The 17,524-nt window shown below is 49.6% G+C and overlaps 1 protein-coding gene across 1 annotated transcript in view; it reads left to right on the forward strand.

Moving 5' to 3' along the window:
* RASGEF1C (RasGEF domain family member 1C) overlaps nucleotides 1-17,524 on the forward strand; it is a gene marked incomplete at both ends in the record, with an annotated part of 32,126 nt that overhangs the window by 8,592 nt on the left and 6,010 nt on the right. The window contains 8 exons of the mRNA XM_082652068.1: nucleotides 27-227; nucleotides 1,308-1,382; nucleotides 6,450-6,539; nucleotides 8,220-8,322; nucleotides 8,829-8,908; nucleotides 8,991-9,086; nucleotides 14,179-14,274; nucleotides 16,347-16,470. Coding sequence (XP_082508194.1) covers nucleotides 27-227; nucleotides 1,308-1,382; nucleotides 6,450-6,539; nucleotides 8,220-8,322; nucleotides 8,829-8,908; nucleotides 8,991-9,086; nucleotides 14,179-14,274; nucleotides 16,347-16,470 — 865 coding nt within the window. The remainder of the gene's footprint in view (nucleotides 1-26; nucleotides 228-1,307; nucleotides 1,383-6,449; nucleotides 6,540-8,219; nucleotides 8,323-8,828; nucleotides 8,909-8,990; nucleotides 9,087-14,178; nucleotides 14,275-16,346; nucleotides 16,471-17,524) is intronic.

A 17,524-nucleotide genomic window follows, 5' to 3' on the forward strand; every position in this document is an offset into this window, starting at 1 on the left:
AGCACCCTCTCTCTACCCTCCTCCAGGCATACCGAAAGAGGATGCATCAGCTCCTGCAGGCTCTGCACCAGAAGCTGGCAGCTCTGGGCCAGGGGCCGGAAAGCCTGCTGGGCACTGACAAGCCCATCTCCTACAGGAACAAGCCTCCAGCCTCTATCCACAGGGAGCTCCTCAGCATCTGCAGTGACCCCTACACACTGGCTCAGCAGCTGACCCACATAGAGCTGGTGAGCAGGCCCACACCGCCCTCCACTCAGACCCAGAGCCTGGAACACTGAAAATAGTGGGCCACCCCCCAACTCCCCGTCTTGTACCCCACCTGGTCTCAGCCTAACCCAGGGCCTGAGCCCATCACATCAGGGCCACCCAGGCATCTCCAGAGGACCCTGACTCTGGAGCAGTCTCTCACCACACCTGGGGCGAGGAACAGGAAGGCTGGAGGTACCAGCCCTGCCCAACTTTGACCTCTGGCCTGCCTGAGAGTCCAGGCCTGGGACAGAGGAACTAGGTTCAGATCCTGGCTCTGACACCACCTGATGTGTGATCCTCCCACATCCAAGGCCTTCCCCACCCGGGCCTCGGTTTTCCCCATCCAGGACTCACACAGTCACACTGTACCCACCCCAGCTTTCCAGAGAAGCGCAGACAGGCCTTCCTGTGTGTGAAAGGGATGCCCTGGCCTAACCTCCAGTATATTGGGCTCCTTGTAGATGCAGAGGCCAAAGGGGCCTGCCCCAGAGAGAAGGGAAGCTGGGGAGTAGGGTTCTTTTCTTTTAAACCTCCATCGTTTATGGCACCCTTACTGGTTTCCAGGCATTATATTCAAGAGTTACGTGCACTATCTCATCTTCCCACCACCTTACCAGATAGGTGCTATTATTATTGTCTTTTCACAGTTGAGGAAGCTAAAGCCAGAGTGTTTAAGTGACTTGCCAGAAGTCACACAGCAGAAGGGACAGAGCCAGGATTCAATTCTGACCCAGACCCCATGCTCTTAGCCATCAGGCCTACCCTGGAGGGAGCAGGTCATTTCAATTACCCGACTCCGAGCCTGGTTTCCTAGGTATCACACCCTACAAGCACTCCCTATGGAGACATTGACCCCTGCCCCCATGAAATACAGCAGCCCCTGAGCATGGGAAAGGAGGGGCTGCCCCCTTCAAGATGGTGCTAAGCTCTGTGACAACCCAGAACAGGGCTGTAGAGGCCCGGTGAGAAGGGCAGCTGGGCCCATGCCAGGCCCCCAGGGAGCACCCCTTCCCCATACATTTCCCATTTTCCCAACTCCTTTTCTGTCTCTGTTGCAGGAACGGCTACAACACATTGGACCTGAGGAATTTGTCCAGGCTTTTGTGAACAAGGACCCTCTGGCCAGCACAAAGGTAGAAGGCCCTTGGACGGACTGTCCCAGCAGTGACCCCTACTCACCGGTCCCTCTGGGGGATCCCCGGAGCATCAGCTGAGCCAGCTTCGGAGGGACCAAGGGCAGATGGGCTTGGAGCGGTCGTGCCCACTCCACCCATGCCCCTAGCCCAAGGCCATCACACCCCAGCAGCCCTGAGTCCTGGGGAAGCCTGGGAGGGCGGGATGAGCCTGGCCGGGTCACCCACCCAGCGAGGGCGGAGTGGCGGTCGAGGAGCAGGAGCCCTGGGTGGGTTAGAGGGTAGAGGTTCGCACGGGGCCCGCTCCAAGACCCCATGTGCCCTCCCGGTGCTTTGCGGTGGGCGCTGATGCCCTCTAGCGGCCACCCGGGGTAACGCGGGCTGGTGCCAGCTGCCCAGGGAAGTTAAGGGCATGCTCTTCCCTCTGAAGGTGGAATTTCAGAGCCTGCCCCTCTCTCTCAGAGCCCAACCAGCAGTTAGCCTGGTGCTTATCAAGGAGTTAAATCCGAACCAGAACTGGAAATATCCTGTCTTCTGCCCTGGCACCTAATAAAAGAAGAGAAAACTGAATATGCAATTGCATTTCACCTCTCGGATAAGCAAAGATTAAACATGGGTGTGTATGTGCAGGGAAAGGGACCGTCTCATACACGGCTGGTAAGGGGTAAAATTGGCACAGCCACTTTGGAGAGCAGCATGGCAATAGCATCAACACTTGAAATATACACTCTGGACCCCAACTTTCCACACCTAACAATTTACCCTGCAGATATACACACACATGTACACAAAGATGTATGCACAAAGATATTTGGGATATCTTTCTGTGCTTTATGACCAAAGGCTGGAAGCAAACTACCTTACCATCCACAGGGACTTGATTAAACATTATAATACATCCATACATAGAATGCTATGCAACTATTAGAATAAGAGTGACTGTAAGAATGGAATAATCACCAAAGGTCCATTGTTGAGAAAAGAAAGTAAAGTGAAGAGCAGTGGCAAAGAGTATGTGACCATCTGTGTAACAACAACAGATAGGAGGGTGCATGATACATATCCCCTTGCACATGTGTGTGGACAATCTCTAGGAATACTGGTTACTCTGGGGAGCCCAGCATGGAGCTGGGAGAAGAGTGGAAAGGAGACTTTGCTACTCTTATTGAGTTGTTTGTTGTTCTGTTTTGTTTTGTTTGGGGGTTTGGCCCTTTCCAAGTATTATTTTTTATTGTGAAATACATCAAGATTGCACGTGACATTTCTTTACCCACTCTACCGTAGATGAACATTTTTGTGTTGCTTCCAGACTCTTGGCTATTGTAGATATTGCTTCTATGAACATTCTTACACATTTCTAATGTATGTGGGTACATTTTTTCTAGGGCACCAGTTCTCAAATGTTTTGGTCTCAAGATGCCTTTTTCACTCTTAAAAATTATGGAGGACCCCAAAGAACTTTTGATTATGTACTAATAATATCTACCGGTATTTATTCTATTAGCCATTAAAGCCAATAACTTTTTAAAATATTTATTTATTCAAAAATCATAACTCATTATATGTTAATGTAAGTTTTATGAACAATAACTCTATTTTCCAAAATAAAAAAAAATTAATGAGAAGAGTGATATTGTTTTACAGTATTTTTACAAATCTCTTTAATGACTGAAAATAGAAGGCAGTTGAATTCTCTTAATCTACTTCTGCATTCAATCTCTTGACCTAACATTATTTGAGTTGAAAATCCATCCTCACACAAATATGTAGTTGGAATAGAGAGGCATATATTACAGCCTTTTCAGATAATTGTGAATATTCTTCTTTGATAGTACACTAAAACTCAACAAGGGGTAATTTTTTAACATCAGCTGCAATTTGGAATCTGAAAATAAACTCTATCACTTTAAAATTCATTGGTCCATCTTGCATCTTGAATGGATCTTTTTGCCCATGCAGGATTTTGTGACATATATTGTCCATTTGGAAAATATGGGTTCACTGAATCAAGCAGACCTTCTGAATGTTGGCATGTTTCATTATATGATATTTTAAAATGATATTCATTATATATATTCACTACTGATATCACCCAAAAAGTTCTTAAGTATTGGGAAGCTGTCACACTCCACAGGCAGATACATGTTTTATAAGTTCCCAATTTTCTCTTGAAAACTTGAATTTTATCCTTGGCAACGAATACTATCAGTTGTTTTCCTTGAAGTTACAGGCTCATTTTGTTGATTTTCAAGGAAATATCAACCAAATACTGAAGTCTGAGTAACCACAATGGGTCAGTCCTTCTTTCAGGTAAAAATAGTGCTCCATGAGTAAAGTTCAGCTCACAAGTCAGTCACACCAGTGCTTTCCCGCAAGACCACCATCAAAACTCTGTGTGCAGCAGAAGTGCCTATGTCTACAGTCCTCCCTTCGTATCTGTAGGTTCTGCAGCTGCAGATTCCACCAGGCTCAGATCAAAAATATTAGAAAAAATTAAAACTCCAGAAAGTTCTAAATAGCAATACTTGAATTTACTGCTCACCCAAGCAACTATTTACATAGTATTTACATTGTATTAGGTATTATAAGTAATCTAGAGATGATTTAAAGTACACGGGAGGATGTGCATAGGTTTATGCAAATACTACGCCATTTTACATATGGAACTTGAGCGTCCTCTGATTTTGGTATCTGAGGGGGGAGGTGGAACCATTCCCACCCCAAAGATACCGAGGGACAACTGCACTCCCATTTTGTCACATAGAACATGAAAAAGACATGTACTCAAGGATTGAGATTTAATAAAACTGAAAAGTTTTTTGTCCTCAAGGACACTCTTAGTCACACTCACTTTTTTTCTTTTACTGTGAGTGTGTGGTAGTGAAGAACACGATGGCCACTGGTGTCATTTGGTGACTCTGTCTCGATTCAGGCTAAGGTGGCAGCAATTTTACCCATCATTCTATTATGCATTTGTACAAATGTCAACATGGTGAAAGGCAATAATCTATGAATATGAAATTAGGTTTGCCCTTGTGGACCCCCTGAAACGGTCTCAGGGACCCCCAGGAGTCCATGGACAACACTTTGAGATGTTGCTCTAATATATACCTACGAAGGGAATCACTGTGTCCGTCACAGGGTGGGCATATGATTAACCTTACCAGATGATGCCAGGTGAGGCTGTATCCATTTACACTGCCAGCAGGGAGTTATTCTTGCTCCACAGCCTCACTGACGCTTGAAATTGTCAGGCTTTTTAATTTTTGTCAAACTGTTAAATGGAGCATCTTTTCATGTGTTTTGGACATTCTTGTTTTCTCGTCTATGAAATGCCTGTCCCTGATTTTTGTTCGGTTTTCTATTGGTGATTTGTCTTTTTCTTAAGGATTTTTAAGAGTTTTGAGTGAGTTTTTAAAATGTGTACTAGTTAATTATCCCTTGTCAGTTAGATGTACTGCAAATTTTCTTCTCCTAGTTGGTTGCTTTGCTTTTCATTCTCATTATTGTGTCTTTTAACGAACAAGTATTCTTAATTTCCTCCTTATAAGGAATTTACCTTTCTGGATTATTTTTGCCTCCATATTTTGAAGCTATGCTATTAGGTGCAGACAAATTTAGACTCATGACATATTCTCAATAAATCAAAACTTTTATCTTTATGCAGTTACCCTTTAAACTCTCTTAATGCTTCTTGCCTTGGAGTCCTTTTTTGCCTTAAAGTCTATTTTGTCTAATACTAATATAGCTATGTGATGATAAATATCACATAAATATTTATCACGTGTATTTTTCAATTTTTTTACTTATATCCTTGGGTTTGGGGTTTACCTCTTGAAAATAGCAGAAGGCTGGATTTTTAAAATTACAGTGACTGGTCTATATCAGGGTAATTACTGCTCTAGATGGATTTGTTTTTACTGTCTTCTGTTGTACCTTGTCTTCTTTACCTCTTGTGCTTCTTTTTTTCCTTCTTTCTTTACTTCCTTTGGATTCTCTGGAATTGTAGTACATTTATACAGTGGAATAGTCTACATCAATTTTTAAAATTATGTTTCCAAAGAATATTTTACAGCACATGAAAGGGTTCATGTAGAAAAATGTGGGAATATATATAGAATATAGAGATAGAGATAGAAACATACATACACACATACATACGTAAACACATATGGTTGGTCCTCATTATTCACCTTTATATCCTATAGTCGTTGTGAACACTGAATTAGCAAATACTGAGCCATTACTCCCGGGGAAAACATAGGGTTAGGTTCCTTGCAAGCCTTTCATCACAACATTTTCATCAACCTGTCAATATATAACCTTGATTTATGTGTGTTTCTGTTTAATAAGACCTTATTTAATATATGTTGTTGATTCAATAACATTGAACTCATGGCCAACAGCACTGTGACTCACGTCTGAATGAAGCTTATCTAACACATATTTTTTTCCTTAGGGCACGTCACAACCTTCATGTGCTTAGGAACACAAGACAGCATGGCAGCGCTGTGCTTGGGACCACTTTAAACAGTGAAATCACCAAGAAAAAGCACAAAAGTGCCAAAAAAAAAAAAAAGACACTAAATAGACTACAAAAAGGACACTTGTTTACAGTATGGGAGCTGAAACCAGAAGTCAGGGCATCAGCTCAACCTCAGCTGGGAACACACAGGTGCATTGGGTGACTCAAATGTTTTGCCACTCTGCACATGTCCACAAATGACCAAGAAGTGACATGAGTGTTATTTGGGGGGGTTACAAATGAAATTTTAGGAAGTAGATTCGCAAACACAAAATCTGTGAATAATGAGGATTAATTATGTGTGTGGGTATATGATATATATATATCATATTAAGTTACGTCTTTAAGTGTATAGAAAAAAAGACTAGAAGGATACATGTCAAATCATGTATTTTTGGATGGTTTTGAGATATTTGTGGATGGTTTTGAGGTTGCGACATTTCCCAGATTGTCTATAATGATCATGGCTGACTTCAAAAAGTTATTCGTGTTCAAAAAGTTATTGACAAAAAGCCTGAGCATGGTCCTTGTGTCTTTCCTAGCCTTGTTTCAGTGACAAGACTAACAACCTGGAGGCTTACGTGAAATGGTTCAACAGATTGTGCTACCTTGTGGCTACTGAGATCTGCATGGTGCGTAGGAAGCCAGGGCCTGACCTGGCATGGCCAAAGGTGGCCAGGGCTTGAGAGGAGCCTTCTTGGGAGGGAACCAGAAGAGCATCATGAGCCTGTCTCCAAGCCCAGGGCCAGGCTGGGCACGCTCTGGGACACCGGGTGTCACCCAGCTTGCCTGTAGTGATATCTCCCCTCTGGGTAGAGCCTGGCAAACCCCCGTCTTAGCTGCCAGGTCAGTGATGCGGTGGATCCTGGCGTGCCAGTGGATCCTGCCTGGCGTGGATCCACCTGCCAGTCACAGAGGGTGTCAGAGAGATGCTTGCTGAGGGAGAGGGGGGCGGGCTCTGCTTCTTCCACCTGTTCCTGGGGCGGACTGGTCTGGCCTGCAGATAAATTCCATTTGGCTCACTCAGGACTTAGAGGTAGAAATAATCTAACCTTTAAGAAGTGGGAGATTGCACTTTAAAGTCCAGGTCTCTGGCTTCTCCTGGAAAGCAGGAAGACCAGGAAACACTGAGCTGGACATGCTCGCCACCAGGTCTCAGCCCCGCCAAGCCAGACCCTGCCCACCCTCTTCCCTTCCTATGGCAGTGGAACCCTCTCCCAAGCCTATTCTCCCACTGTCAGGTGAAGCCCAAGGTCCCCCGTCTCAGGGGAAGATTGGAGGCAGCATATGTGCCAGGGTGGGCTCTCTGGAAGCAGACACTGAGACAGAGCTTGGGGCATAAGGTGTTTATGAGGGGTCTGCGACCGAGAAAGGAGAAGCTTATCTGTGATACCTCAGCCTGAGACAGTGCTTCCTGTCAGAGTGCCCACATCCACCCTAGTAGTTGGCCCTGATCCCCCACCTTGCTCGGTCACCATCACCATCCCCGTGTGGGCTGTCCCATGAAAGGGCAGGACCTCAGGCGGGCAGCTCTCGGAAGGGGTTTTGGATGCACAGCTCCTCAGACACCACAGCAAGCTTCTTGGCAGCAGTAAGGACCACTTCTGCAATTATGGGAGGAGGGCAATCTACGTGGAAAGAACACTGTAGGGTTCCTTGGGCCTTGCCTGCTTCTGACACCGCATCACTGGCCTGGCAGCTAAGACGGGGGTTTGCCTGAGTGAAGCCTGGACAGAGCCCACCCCAGAGTCAGGCAGCGCTTCAGCCTGGGAGAGGACACAGTTTGGTTCTGACCCATCAGAGAGATCAAAGTCTCACGCACTCGACTCGAGCTGCGGTTGAAATCACAGTCAGTTGACAGAAAGCATTGGTGGGGCTGCTAGGGGACAGAGCCTCGGGGTCACCGTGGGGTCCCCGCACCCCGTGTGAAGTGGAGAAGTTTGGTGCTGGGAAGAGAGGTGAGGGAGTCATGTTTTCTGCTTCTAGGTGTAGGGGTGCTGGAGCTAGGCCTGAGAGGGCAGGAGGACATGTGGGGGCCCCCAGCACCTCCCATGCTGCAGGTGGCTCCTGTGTGGCAACAGGAGTCCCGCCAGCCCCCATCCGGCCCTCCATGGCAATGAGCTTTGTGCTAGCTCCACCCAGGGTGCACTGAGAGCCTCAGTCCCTGGGCTACAAATTGCTTTGGCATCAAGCATCTCAGCTGTGAAATGGGCTTAAAGAAGATTAATGAGGGATAGGACAGGTAAGCAGGGTGTGTGGTCAGGGCAGGGTGGGGACACCTCATCACTGAGGCTCATATGCCCTGTCCCCAGCTGTCCAAGAAGAAACAGAGGGCCCAGGTGATTGAGTTCTTCATCGACGTAGCCCGTGAGTGCTTCAACATCGGCAACTTCAACTCCCTAATGGCCATCATCTGTGAGTGGGCCTGGAGCCCCCGGGGCAAGTGCTCCCAGAGAGGGTGGAGTGGGCACACCCAGGCAGGTGGGGTGCAAGCCACCTGAGCAGGGGGTGGGTGCAGGCTGGGCCCATGTTCCCCCCACCCCACCCCAAAGGTCCTGGGGAGGTGCCCCTTTTGAGGCAAGCCCAGGGCTTTCAGGGTGCTTGATGAGAGCTTGGCAGTGTGTCCCCAGACCCAGGGAAAGCAGGGGCCCAAAGCAGGCCCCTGGTCACAGTATAGGGCCAGTGTGGGACAGGGACTGGGACAGGGGCCCTGCACATACAGAAGCCAGGCCTACCTGTACACAGTGTCCATTAGCACCCACCCACCCTCCATCTGGCAGGCTGAGGCTCCACAAACATCAGCCCTGGTCAGGGTGCAGCCTGAGGGGCTAGGCCAGCTGGGGGCCTCACAGAGGGACTGTGCAGCTCAGAACAGTCCTCCCAGCCTGGCCCTGCCCCCAGCTCAGCCTTCCCTCTTTCAGCTGGCATGAACATGAGCCCTGTCTCAAGACTGAAGAAGACCTGGGCCAAGGTGAAGACAGCCAAGTTTTTCATCCTCGAGGTAAGCAAGGCTGCTGGGCTGCGGGGTGCCACCAGCCATCCCCAGGACACAGTTGCCCAAATGCCTCCCTATCTCCTTCCAGCACCAGATGGACCCAACAGGGAATTTCTGCAACTATAGAACAGCCCTGCGCGGGGCAGCCCACCGCTCCCTGACCGCCCACAGCAGCCGAGAGAAGGTAAGTCAGAGGCTTGCCCAGCCCTCAGAGCCCCTCCCTGCTCCAGACCACCTAGGCCCAGGTGGGGTGGTGACTTGAAGGTCATCTGGTCCAATCCCCTGCCCTTCTGCAGCATCTATAATAAGAGAGTCGTGTCACCTTGCTCGCATGCTTCCAGTATAGGGAACTCACCACCTCCCCAAACAGATCAACCCACCCCCCAGCAGCTCTAACTGGTAGCAAGTGCTGCCTTGTGGGGTTGTGTCAGCCACCTGGGGCTGTCCTCTCCAGAGGACCACACAGAGTAAGGCCATTCCCTCTTCCAGCCACCAGTCCTTCTGAGCCCCAGGCCCCGCCTCCCTCTCTCCTCCTGAGTCAGCAGCCCCAGGCCTGCCCTGCCATGCTGTGGTCTCCAGTTCCCTCCCTTTTTGGGTCCCTTTGTTCTCTGAACAGCTCCATTTGTCAGGGTCCCTCTGTTTCAGATCAAATTGTGGTTCCAAGTACATAGGGTCTTACACCTCCTTATCCTAAAGGCAATACCTTCATTGATGTGGCCTCAGATCACATTTATGTTTTTGGAAATGACTAAACCAAAATTCTGTGGCTTCTTGCCACAGAATTGCATTTTCACAGATCTTGTTCTTATACATTTGCATTTGGAGAGCATTTGGTCATCCTGATCAATTTTGTTTCTCCTCCAAATTCTCCTAGTGGCCTCTGATACAAGAAACCATCCCAGGTCCTGGGATTGCCATGATCCGCCAGCTTAAAACCTGTCACCAGCTTGATGATTAGAGTCGTTCATCTCCATGGGGAGAAAACAGCAAGACTTGCTGTGCCTTTTCAGTCTGGTCTCTTGCAGGAACATTGGTGGAATCAGGGCCCCACCATAGTTTGTGGAAGTTGCTTCCAGCTCACGGGATAATAGAACCAGTTGCTGTTCTTGAAATTCGAAGTGACTCTGTGATCGTATTGGATGCATATGTGGTCGGGTTTGGGGAGCAGGCTGAGATATGCATGCTCGTGCAACCCACCAGGCCTTCCCAGCCTCCTCCCCGCAGAGCACAGATTATGCGCAGACCCAGGCCACACTGTTGGCCATGTCCTGTCCAGCTGACCCTTCCTGTTCAGGCTGTCAGCACTTCAGCAATGCTGGGTCCCGGGGAGCCTGGTGCAGGGGTGCAGCACTCAGCAAGGCATGTCCTCAAGTCCCAGGGCAGGTGAGCCTGTCCCCCGGGAGCCAGGAAGCTGGAAAACCAGGGCAGCAGGGGTACTCTCGCTTCACTGAGCACCCACCGCATGAGGGCCACTTGACCACCATCTCCCAATTTAATTCTGACAACTATTCCATGGGGTAGACTTCAGCATTGCCACTTTCTGCATTAGAAGACTGATTCTCAGAGAGGAGCCCTCACTAGCCAAGTCACTCAGCAAGTAGGCAACAGAGCCAGGAATCAGACTCTAAGTCTTCCAGTCTTTTCTACCTTCCGTCCTCGGGGCACAGGTACCATGTGGCAGTCACAGGGGTACTGGTTTCTGGCCCAAGAGTTGGACTGTGGGTGGGGGTGCCTAGAGGAGGCTGCAGCCTTTGGACTGAGGTGTCAGTCACAGCACTGGTGCTCTACACTCTTTTCCTTCTACCCTGAAAGCAGAGTGAACAGACTGGGACTTTGTGCTCCCGCTCTCTGCACCCCTTCTAGCTCTGGGGTGCTGGGACGCTGTGCATTTAGGTCTGGGGCTATAGGTGGGAGACTGACAGAGCTGTGCACTTAGTTTCACTGCATTCTCCTCTAACTTCCAGGGAGTTATGGACCATGGGCTAGACCCACAGAAGCTCCTTCATGAATGGATGGAAGGTTGGAGGATGGATGGACGGATGGATGGATGGATGGAAGAATGGATGGAAGGAAGGATAGATAGATGGATGGAAGTGTACAAGGAAGGGAGGAAGGAAAGATAGAAGAATGGAAGGCTGGAGGTTGGAAGGAAGAAAAAAGGGAGGGAGGGTGAGAGGAAAGGAAAGAGGGAGGAAATGAAGTAGGGAAGGAGGGAAAGAAGCTTGCAGATGCTCTCGCAGTCTCCCAGTGCCCCCAGCTGAAACTTTGAGGCCAGGAGGTCACTTTGTGTTTTCTTCCTGCCTATGGCTGGCTCCTATCTGCCCCTCACTCTCCCCTGGTCTCTGTGACAAAGCACCCTCCACACAGGCTTCTCTGGGTGCCCTCCAGGTTGAGCTGGGTTCTGATGGAAATGCTCAGGTCCAGAAAACAATGGCCCAGGTTTACAGTCATGTGGACAGACAGAAGTGGTGAAAAATTCTCACACATGGGAAATGCTGCCACCCAGAGGACCACTTCAATGGCCCTGCCACCAGGAAACCTGCACCAGGCCCATGAGGAGCCGTCTCTGTCCCCAGAGTCCCACAGCCCTTAATCCCCACCCTTGCCCGTCTCAGTGGGTCTCCCCATTCCAACTCAATTCAGCCATCATGAACAAGAACTGGACCAGGGACTCAGCACCAGTGTGGGTGGTGGGAGATGGATAGAGACCACCCTCCCTCTTGGCACAGTGAGGAAGAAGACAGGACAGGGGCTCTGGAGCAGAGTCCTAGTCCTGCATCCACTACTTACTGTTGTGTGAGCTTCTATGAGTTACTTAACCTGTCTGAGTCTCAGCTTCCTCATCTGTGAGGTGGGGTCATAAAAGCCCTATTTCACAGGACAGTGATGAGGATGAAACATGATCTCATGTGTATATACCTCAGCACAGTGAAGCACTCAGGCCCACCACCAATGCCCCGGTGACAAGGGCGTAAGTGGAGACACTCTTTGAGAGCACAGCAAGGGACTAAAGCCAGCGTGGGGGAAGCCAAGATGAGGCTTCCTTGTTTTGTAGGTTGTTCCCTTGACTGTCTCCCACTATACTGGGATCAGGAATGAATGTGTGTGACACACTCTCACTGTCCCCCAAGTCCCGGCACCTAGCATAGAGAAGACATGAGCAAATGTTTGTGGAAGTGACATAAATCTAGGGTGACCAGTTCATCCCAGTTTGCCTAGGACTGCCCCAGGTTTAGTATCACAAGTCCTGCATCCCAGGAAACCCCTCAGTTGTGGACAAACCCTGCTAAACCTGGCTCTGGTCCTGGCCCTGGTGATCACTAGCTGGACCTTGTGCCAGGCCCTACCACTCTATGGACCTTGGTTTCCCCATCTGCCCCGCCCAGCTGAGCCATCCATGCTTCTATGCTGTGCCGAGTGGTCAGTGCCCAGGTCCTCACATCAAAGCCCTTGTCAGCTTGGTTGGGGAATGACCTAGGCAGTCCCTGAGCCAGAAGTGTCAGGGCCTGGTGCCCGGGCCTAAGGGTGATGGGCTGGAAGCTGGCACTAGCTGGCCTGGCCACATGTGCCCAGCTCTGGAGCCTAAGGGCAGAGCAGATGTGTTAGTTTCCTGGGCTGACATAACAAAGCACATAAACTAGGTAGCTTAGAACAGCAGAAATGTATTCTCTTACAGTTCTGGAGGCCAGAGGCCAAAATCAAGGTTGGAAGGGCCATGCTCCCTCCAAAGGCTCTAGGGGAGGATTCTTCTTTGCCTCTTTCAGCTTCTGATGGCCATAGGCACTCCTTGGCTAGTGGCTGCATCATTCCCATCTATGTCTCTGTTGTCACATGACTACCTTCCCTGTGTGTGTCCAAATTTCCCTCTTTTTATAAAAATACCAGCCCACCTAATCCATGTGACCTTATCTCCATTTGATTCCATCCATAGCAAAGACTCTATCTCCAAATAAGTTCCCATTCATAGGCACTGGGGGGTTTAGGACATGAACATAACTTTTTTTCTTTCTATTTTTGGCTGCATTGAGTCTTCGTTGCTGCGCACGGGCTTCCTCTAGTTGTGGCAAGTGGGGGCTACTCTTCGTTGTGGTGTGCAGGCTTCTCTTGTGGTGGAGCATGGGCTCTAGGCCCGTGGGCTTCAGTAGTTGTAGCAGTTGGCTTCAGTAGGCTTCAGCAGTTGTGGCTTGCAGACTCTAGAGCATAGGCTCAGTAGTTTTGGCACAAGGGCTTAGTTGCTCCGTGTCATGTGGGATCTTCCCGGACCAGGGATCGAACCTGTGTCCCCTGCATTGGCAGGCGGATTCTTAACCACTGCACCACCAGGGAAGTCCTTGAACATAACTTTTTGAGGGACACAGTTCAACCCACAACACAAGGTAGACCCAGCTGGTTCCCCAAGAGTAGTCTGAGCTGTCACCAGTTGGACTCCTTTCTCTAGGGGTTAGCAGGTATGGAACAAGGAGGGAGAAACAAGACATCTGACAGTGAAACACAGAGACCCCATCCTTCTCAGGCTGAGCACATAAGCCTGTCCCTTCAGGAACCAGAGTAGGGATGCTTTCAGCCTTACCATAGTGCAGCAGCATCAGATCTTTAGCATCAAGAAAGACATAGAATGGCAAATTGTTAAATGTATATTTTTAAAAGAGGCCACAGAATTTCACAGCAGATAATTCACATTCCATTAGCATATTTTTTGATTCATAAAACCAAAACTTAAAAAAAATATTTTTCTATTTCAATATATTTATTCTTTTCTAAAATTTTTATTTTATATTTAAGTGTGCTCGGCACACTCCATTCCTCCTGGGGCACATGAGTCAGGAGACCTAAGTCTGTGGACCCCTGGACTGTGGGGAGAAGTTTCCATTGGCCTTTCCCAACAGACGATGGGAGAAATGTTCAAAGGCCACTGAAACTATGCATCTTTCACCCAGCCCCAACAGGAAGGGGAATGGCATTGTATACAGTAGGAGCTCAATCAGCACTGCACTGGGGTCTGGTGGGACTTGGAAAGAAATGGTCTGGCCCTAGTTTGTGCCTCCTTTCTTTGTGGTTTCCACATTGCTCCCCATGGTACGTACTATGTAGCCTATGGCCCATGAAGCCCTGAGGCTGGCCAGCCTTGCCCAGGTGGGAAGTCTCTCCCACATTCTGCATCCTGGTGTTGTATCTGAGGTCCCTGGGGCAGGTGGCTGCTGGCAAGGCTGCCTCTCTCCTATGCAGCCACTGTGGGGAGGCCAACTGAGGGCTGACCTGCACCCTCTCCCTTCCAGATCGTCATCCCCTTCTTCAGCCTGCTCATCAAAGACATCTACTTCCTAAACGAAGGCTGTGCCAACCGCCTCCCCAATGGACACATCAACTTTGAGGTAGGGTCCAGGGGCCTTGGAGGGCCTGCCACCTAGTTAAGCAGGCTGATAAAAGCTCCCAGAGCAGGATTTCTGGCCCTGAATGGTTGGAGGACTCCGAGGCAGAGTGCAGCAGTTTGCAGCCAACATCAGAGTGGGATTATTGGGGTCTCCCCACATCTTCCATAGGAAGAGACTGAGGCTCATGAAGGCATTGACCCCCACTCTGCGCAGGCCTCATGTCTAGCACAGGTGAAGTAGCATCATTTTCAGTCCTCATGTCTAGCACAGGTGAAGTAGCATCATTTTCAGTCCTTAAGGAGCCCCAGGCTGGCAAGAAAGACAGCCCTGCAGACCCACAGTGACAATTGACATGGTGCTGTGACAGGAGCTGCACAGGGGCACAGTTCACAGTCAGGAGAGGCCTTCCAAAGTACTTCCAAAGTAGGAGCCCTTAGCAACAGGAGGAAGTGTCAGGCAGAGTGGGAAGGAGAGAAAGACTTCCTCTCCCTCTGCAGACACTCATCACTGTCAGCTCAAATGTTCCCTCTTCCAGGAAGTTCCCCTTGACCTCACAGGAGGAGAGAGGCCCCTTCTATAGCGGGCTATTATCCCTCAGTCACAGCACCCAAGTCCCCAAGCTCTTTAGAAGCAAGGCCAGGCTGATCCACTCCATGTCTCGACACCACATACAAGCTTACCCAGCATGTACGTCTCGAAGTGGCTGGTGGGCTAGGCATGGGGAGGGGGAGGAATGGGACCCAGGAGCCCCAAGGGCACAGGATGGTGACAGCAGATGGTCACTGAGTCAGACAGAGCATGCCATGAGCAGTGGTACCCCCCAATCCACAGGAAAGAAGGGGCTTTTCTCCTGCGAGAGGGCCAGCCCTACCCTACTGCTTGCCCCACTCAGCCTCCAACTCCAAAGGGCACCAGTCCTGGGCCAGCCTCTCGCTCTGTCCAAGTCTCAGTCTCTCCTTCTGTGAAACAGGGCTGCCACCATGACCACACAGAGTGGCTAGGAGGAGTGGACATGCCACATGGCCCCCCAAAGGCTCTGCACGTGTCTCCTGCTGACAGGGCCCACAATGAATGCCTGGGCCTTTTGGCCTGGAGCTGCCTCTGCTGTGGGGCTTCACATGGACACCCCAGCAGACCTTCACATGCTGTCCACAGGTCTGTTTACCCGTAGGGTCCGGCATAGCTGGAGGAAGCCCAGTCCAGCAGGATGCCTGGGCTCTGCATCCCAGGGGGCAGTCCAGGCTGGAGGCGATATGGAAGAGGCTGGACTTGGGAGAGACTGCAGGGGCCATGGGGGCCTGGGAGCTCACTCTCCAGTTGGTCCCAACGCACACTCTGTCTCTTGCCTTTCTTGTATTGGTCCTCAGAATCAAGGCCTGGGCAGAATGATGGGTGGGGGAGCAGTGAGGGGCAAGAAGACAGGTACTCATATGGCCCCAGATCCTGGGGCATGAGCAGTGGGGACTGGGGGCAGACACCAAGGCTGATCAAAGAATGCCACAGAGTGGGGTTCTCACCCAGTCACAGCTTTGTATTTAAAATCCTGCTTTAAGTTAGCAGTTTTTAAAATCTTAAATAAATGTACTTAAATTTTACTCAATTAAAATTCTACTTAAATGAATTAAATTTTACTTAAATACATTTATTTAAATGTATTCGCCTCATTCTCTATGTAAACAAAGTTGTTGTAAGTAAGGATATATCTCTTGCCATTAGTTGAGATAACCACAAAAATAAACAGAATGAAACTAAAGTAATAGTCACCTCTAGCTAAATGCACTGCCTGCTGATGGCATAGCCCAAGGCTGCTCTCTCGCCATGACAAGGGGGACAGGTGAACCCTAGGTGCTGGGCATAGCAAATTCTTCAGAGAGAATGAAGAAATGTGACAAACGTCCAGATTTCCTGATGGGTGATTCCATCATTTTTCTGCCCCGTGTCCCACCTTGCCCACCCTAGAGGCAGGCCTCACTGGGGATGATGAGAGACACTGGGCCAGGGCCGGCCCCACTGTCACAGGTGACTTCCAGGCACTCAGGGTGCATCGTTTTGTGTCTCTGTGTCCCTGGCAGAAATTTCTGGAGCTGGCCAAGCAAGTAGGAGAGTTCATCACATGGAAACAAGTGGAGTGTCCCTTCGAGCAAGACCCCAGCATCACCCACTACCTGCACACTGCTCCCATCTTCAGCGAGGATGGTAAGGTGGCCCCATGGCCTCCCTGACACCCAGCCACAGAACTCGTGGGTGGTCTCTTGGTCACATCACCATTCAGGGCCCCTGCTCTGAGCAGGGATGTACCACGCCCATGTGTGCTAGGTCTGCAAGGAAGCAGGGAAGTCTGCATCCCCCAACTGAATAGTTGCTACCCCCAGAGCACAGGACAGGGCCTGAGGAGCTGCAGGTTGGGCCCCCAAGGCCAGGCTTCCCCCAGGCACAGTTTGGATGCCATTGGACATTGTAAATCTGAACGATGTCTGACCCTAATTTCCTCATCAGGAAAGTGGGCATGATGATAAAAATAGCCCTTCCAGGGCTCATGTGGGGGTGGCAAAGTACTAGGCTGACCATGGGTCTTTCCACACCTGGTGTGTGCATGCGCATGTTTGCGTGTGTGAGTGTGTACCTGTGTATGTGTGTGTGTTCATGTGTAATACACACCAGCATGAAACGAGGCATCCTTTCTCCAGAGCACTGTTGATGTCTGTCCCCTTAAATAGTCAGTATTTCCATCCGATCATTTGTCAGACACAACAGATTTGCTTATGAATTTGCTAAATGAGCATACTCCTGGAGCTCCCTCCTCCAGAAGAGAAAGTGCTGGAGAAGCAAACAGTCATCTGGCTGAGTTGATGGACCCTGTGGGGAGCAGAGTGGCCCCATGGTTAGCTGCTCTCTGGATGCAGGATGCCCTGGTACCACCCTGGGAGAACGCTGCTCAGCACACAGGAGGCCTGGCTCCTTGTCATGGCAGGCATTTTACACAGGGACCCACACCCATGCCCAGGAAAACATTTTCTGCCAAAAATAAAAAATTAGGAGGAAGGACTTTTTAATGACTTGCTTCTGAATCGTTAATACTTTCAATTTTGCCATTTTATTTTTTATATTTTGGAGCCAGTAATTTTGGGGGGGTCTCATCCATATCTGGAGTCTCCCCTACTCCACATACATGAGAAGCTCAGCAGCCTGATGGATAAACCAGCCTGGCTGCTCCCACCCCAGAAGCTGTGTTACCCTGGGCAGCTTTCTC

Source organism: Grampus griseus, assembly GCF_964374135.1.
Source record: "Grampus griseus genome assembly, chromosome: 3".
NCBI lineage: Eukaryota > Metazoa > Chordata > Mammalia > Artiodactyla > Delphinidae > Grampus > Grampus griseus.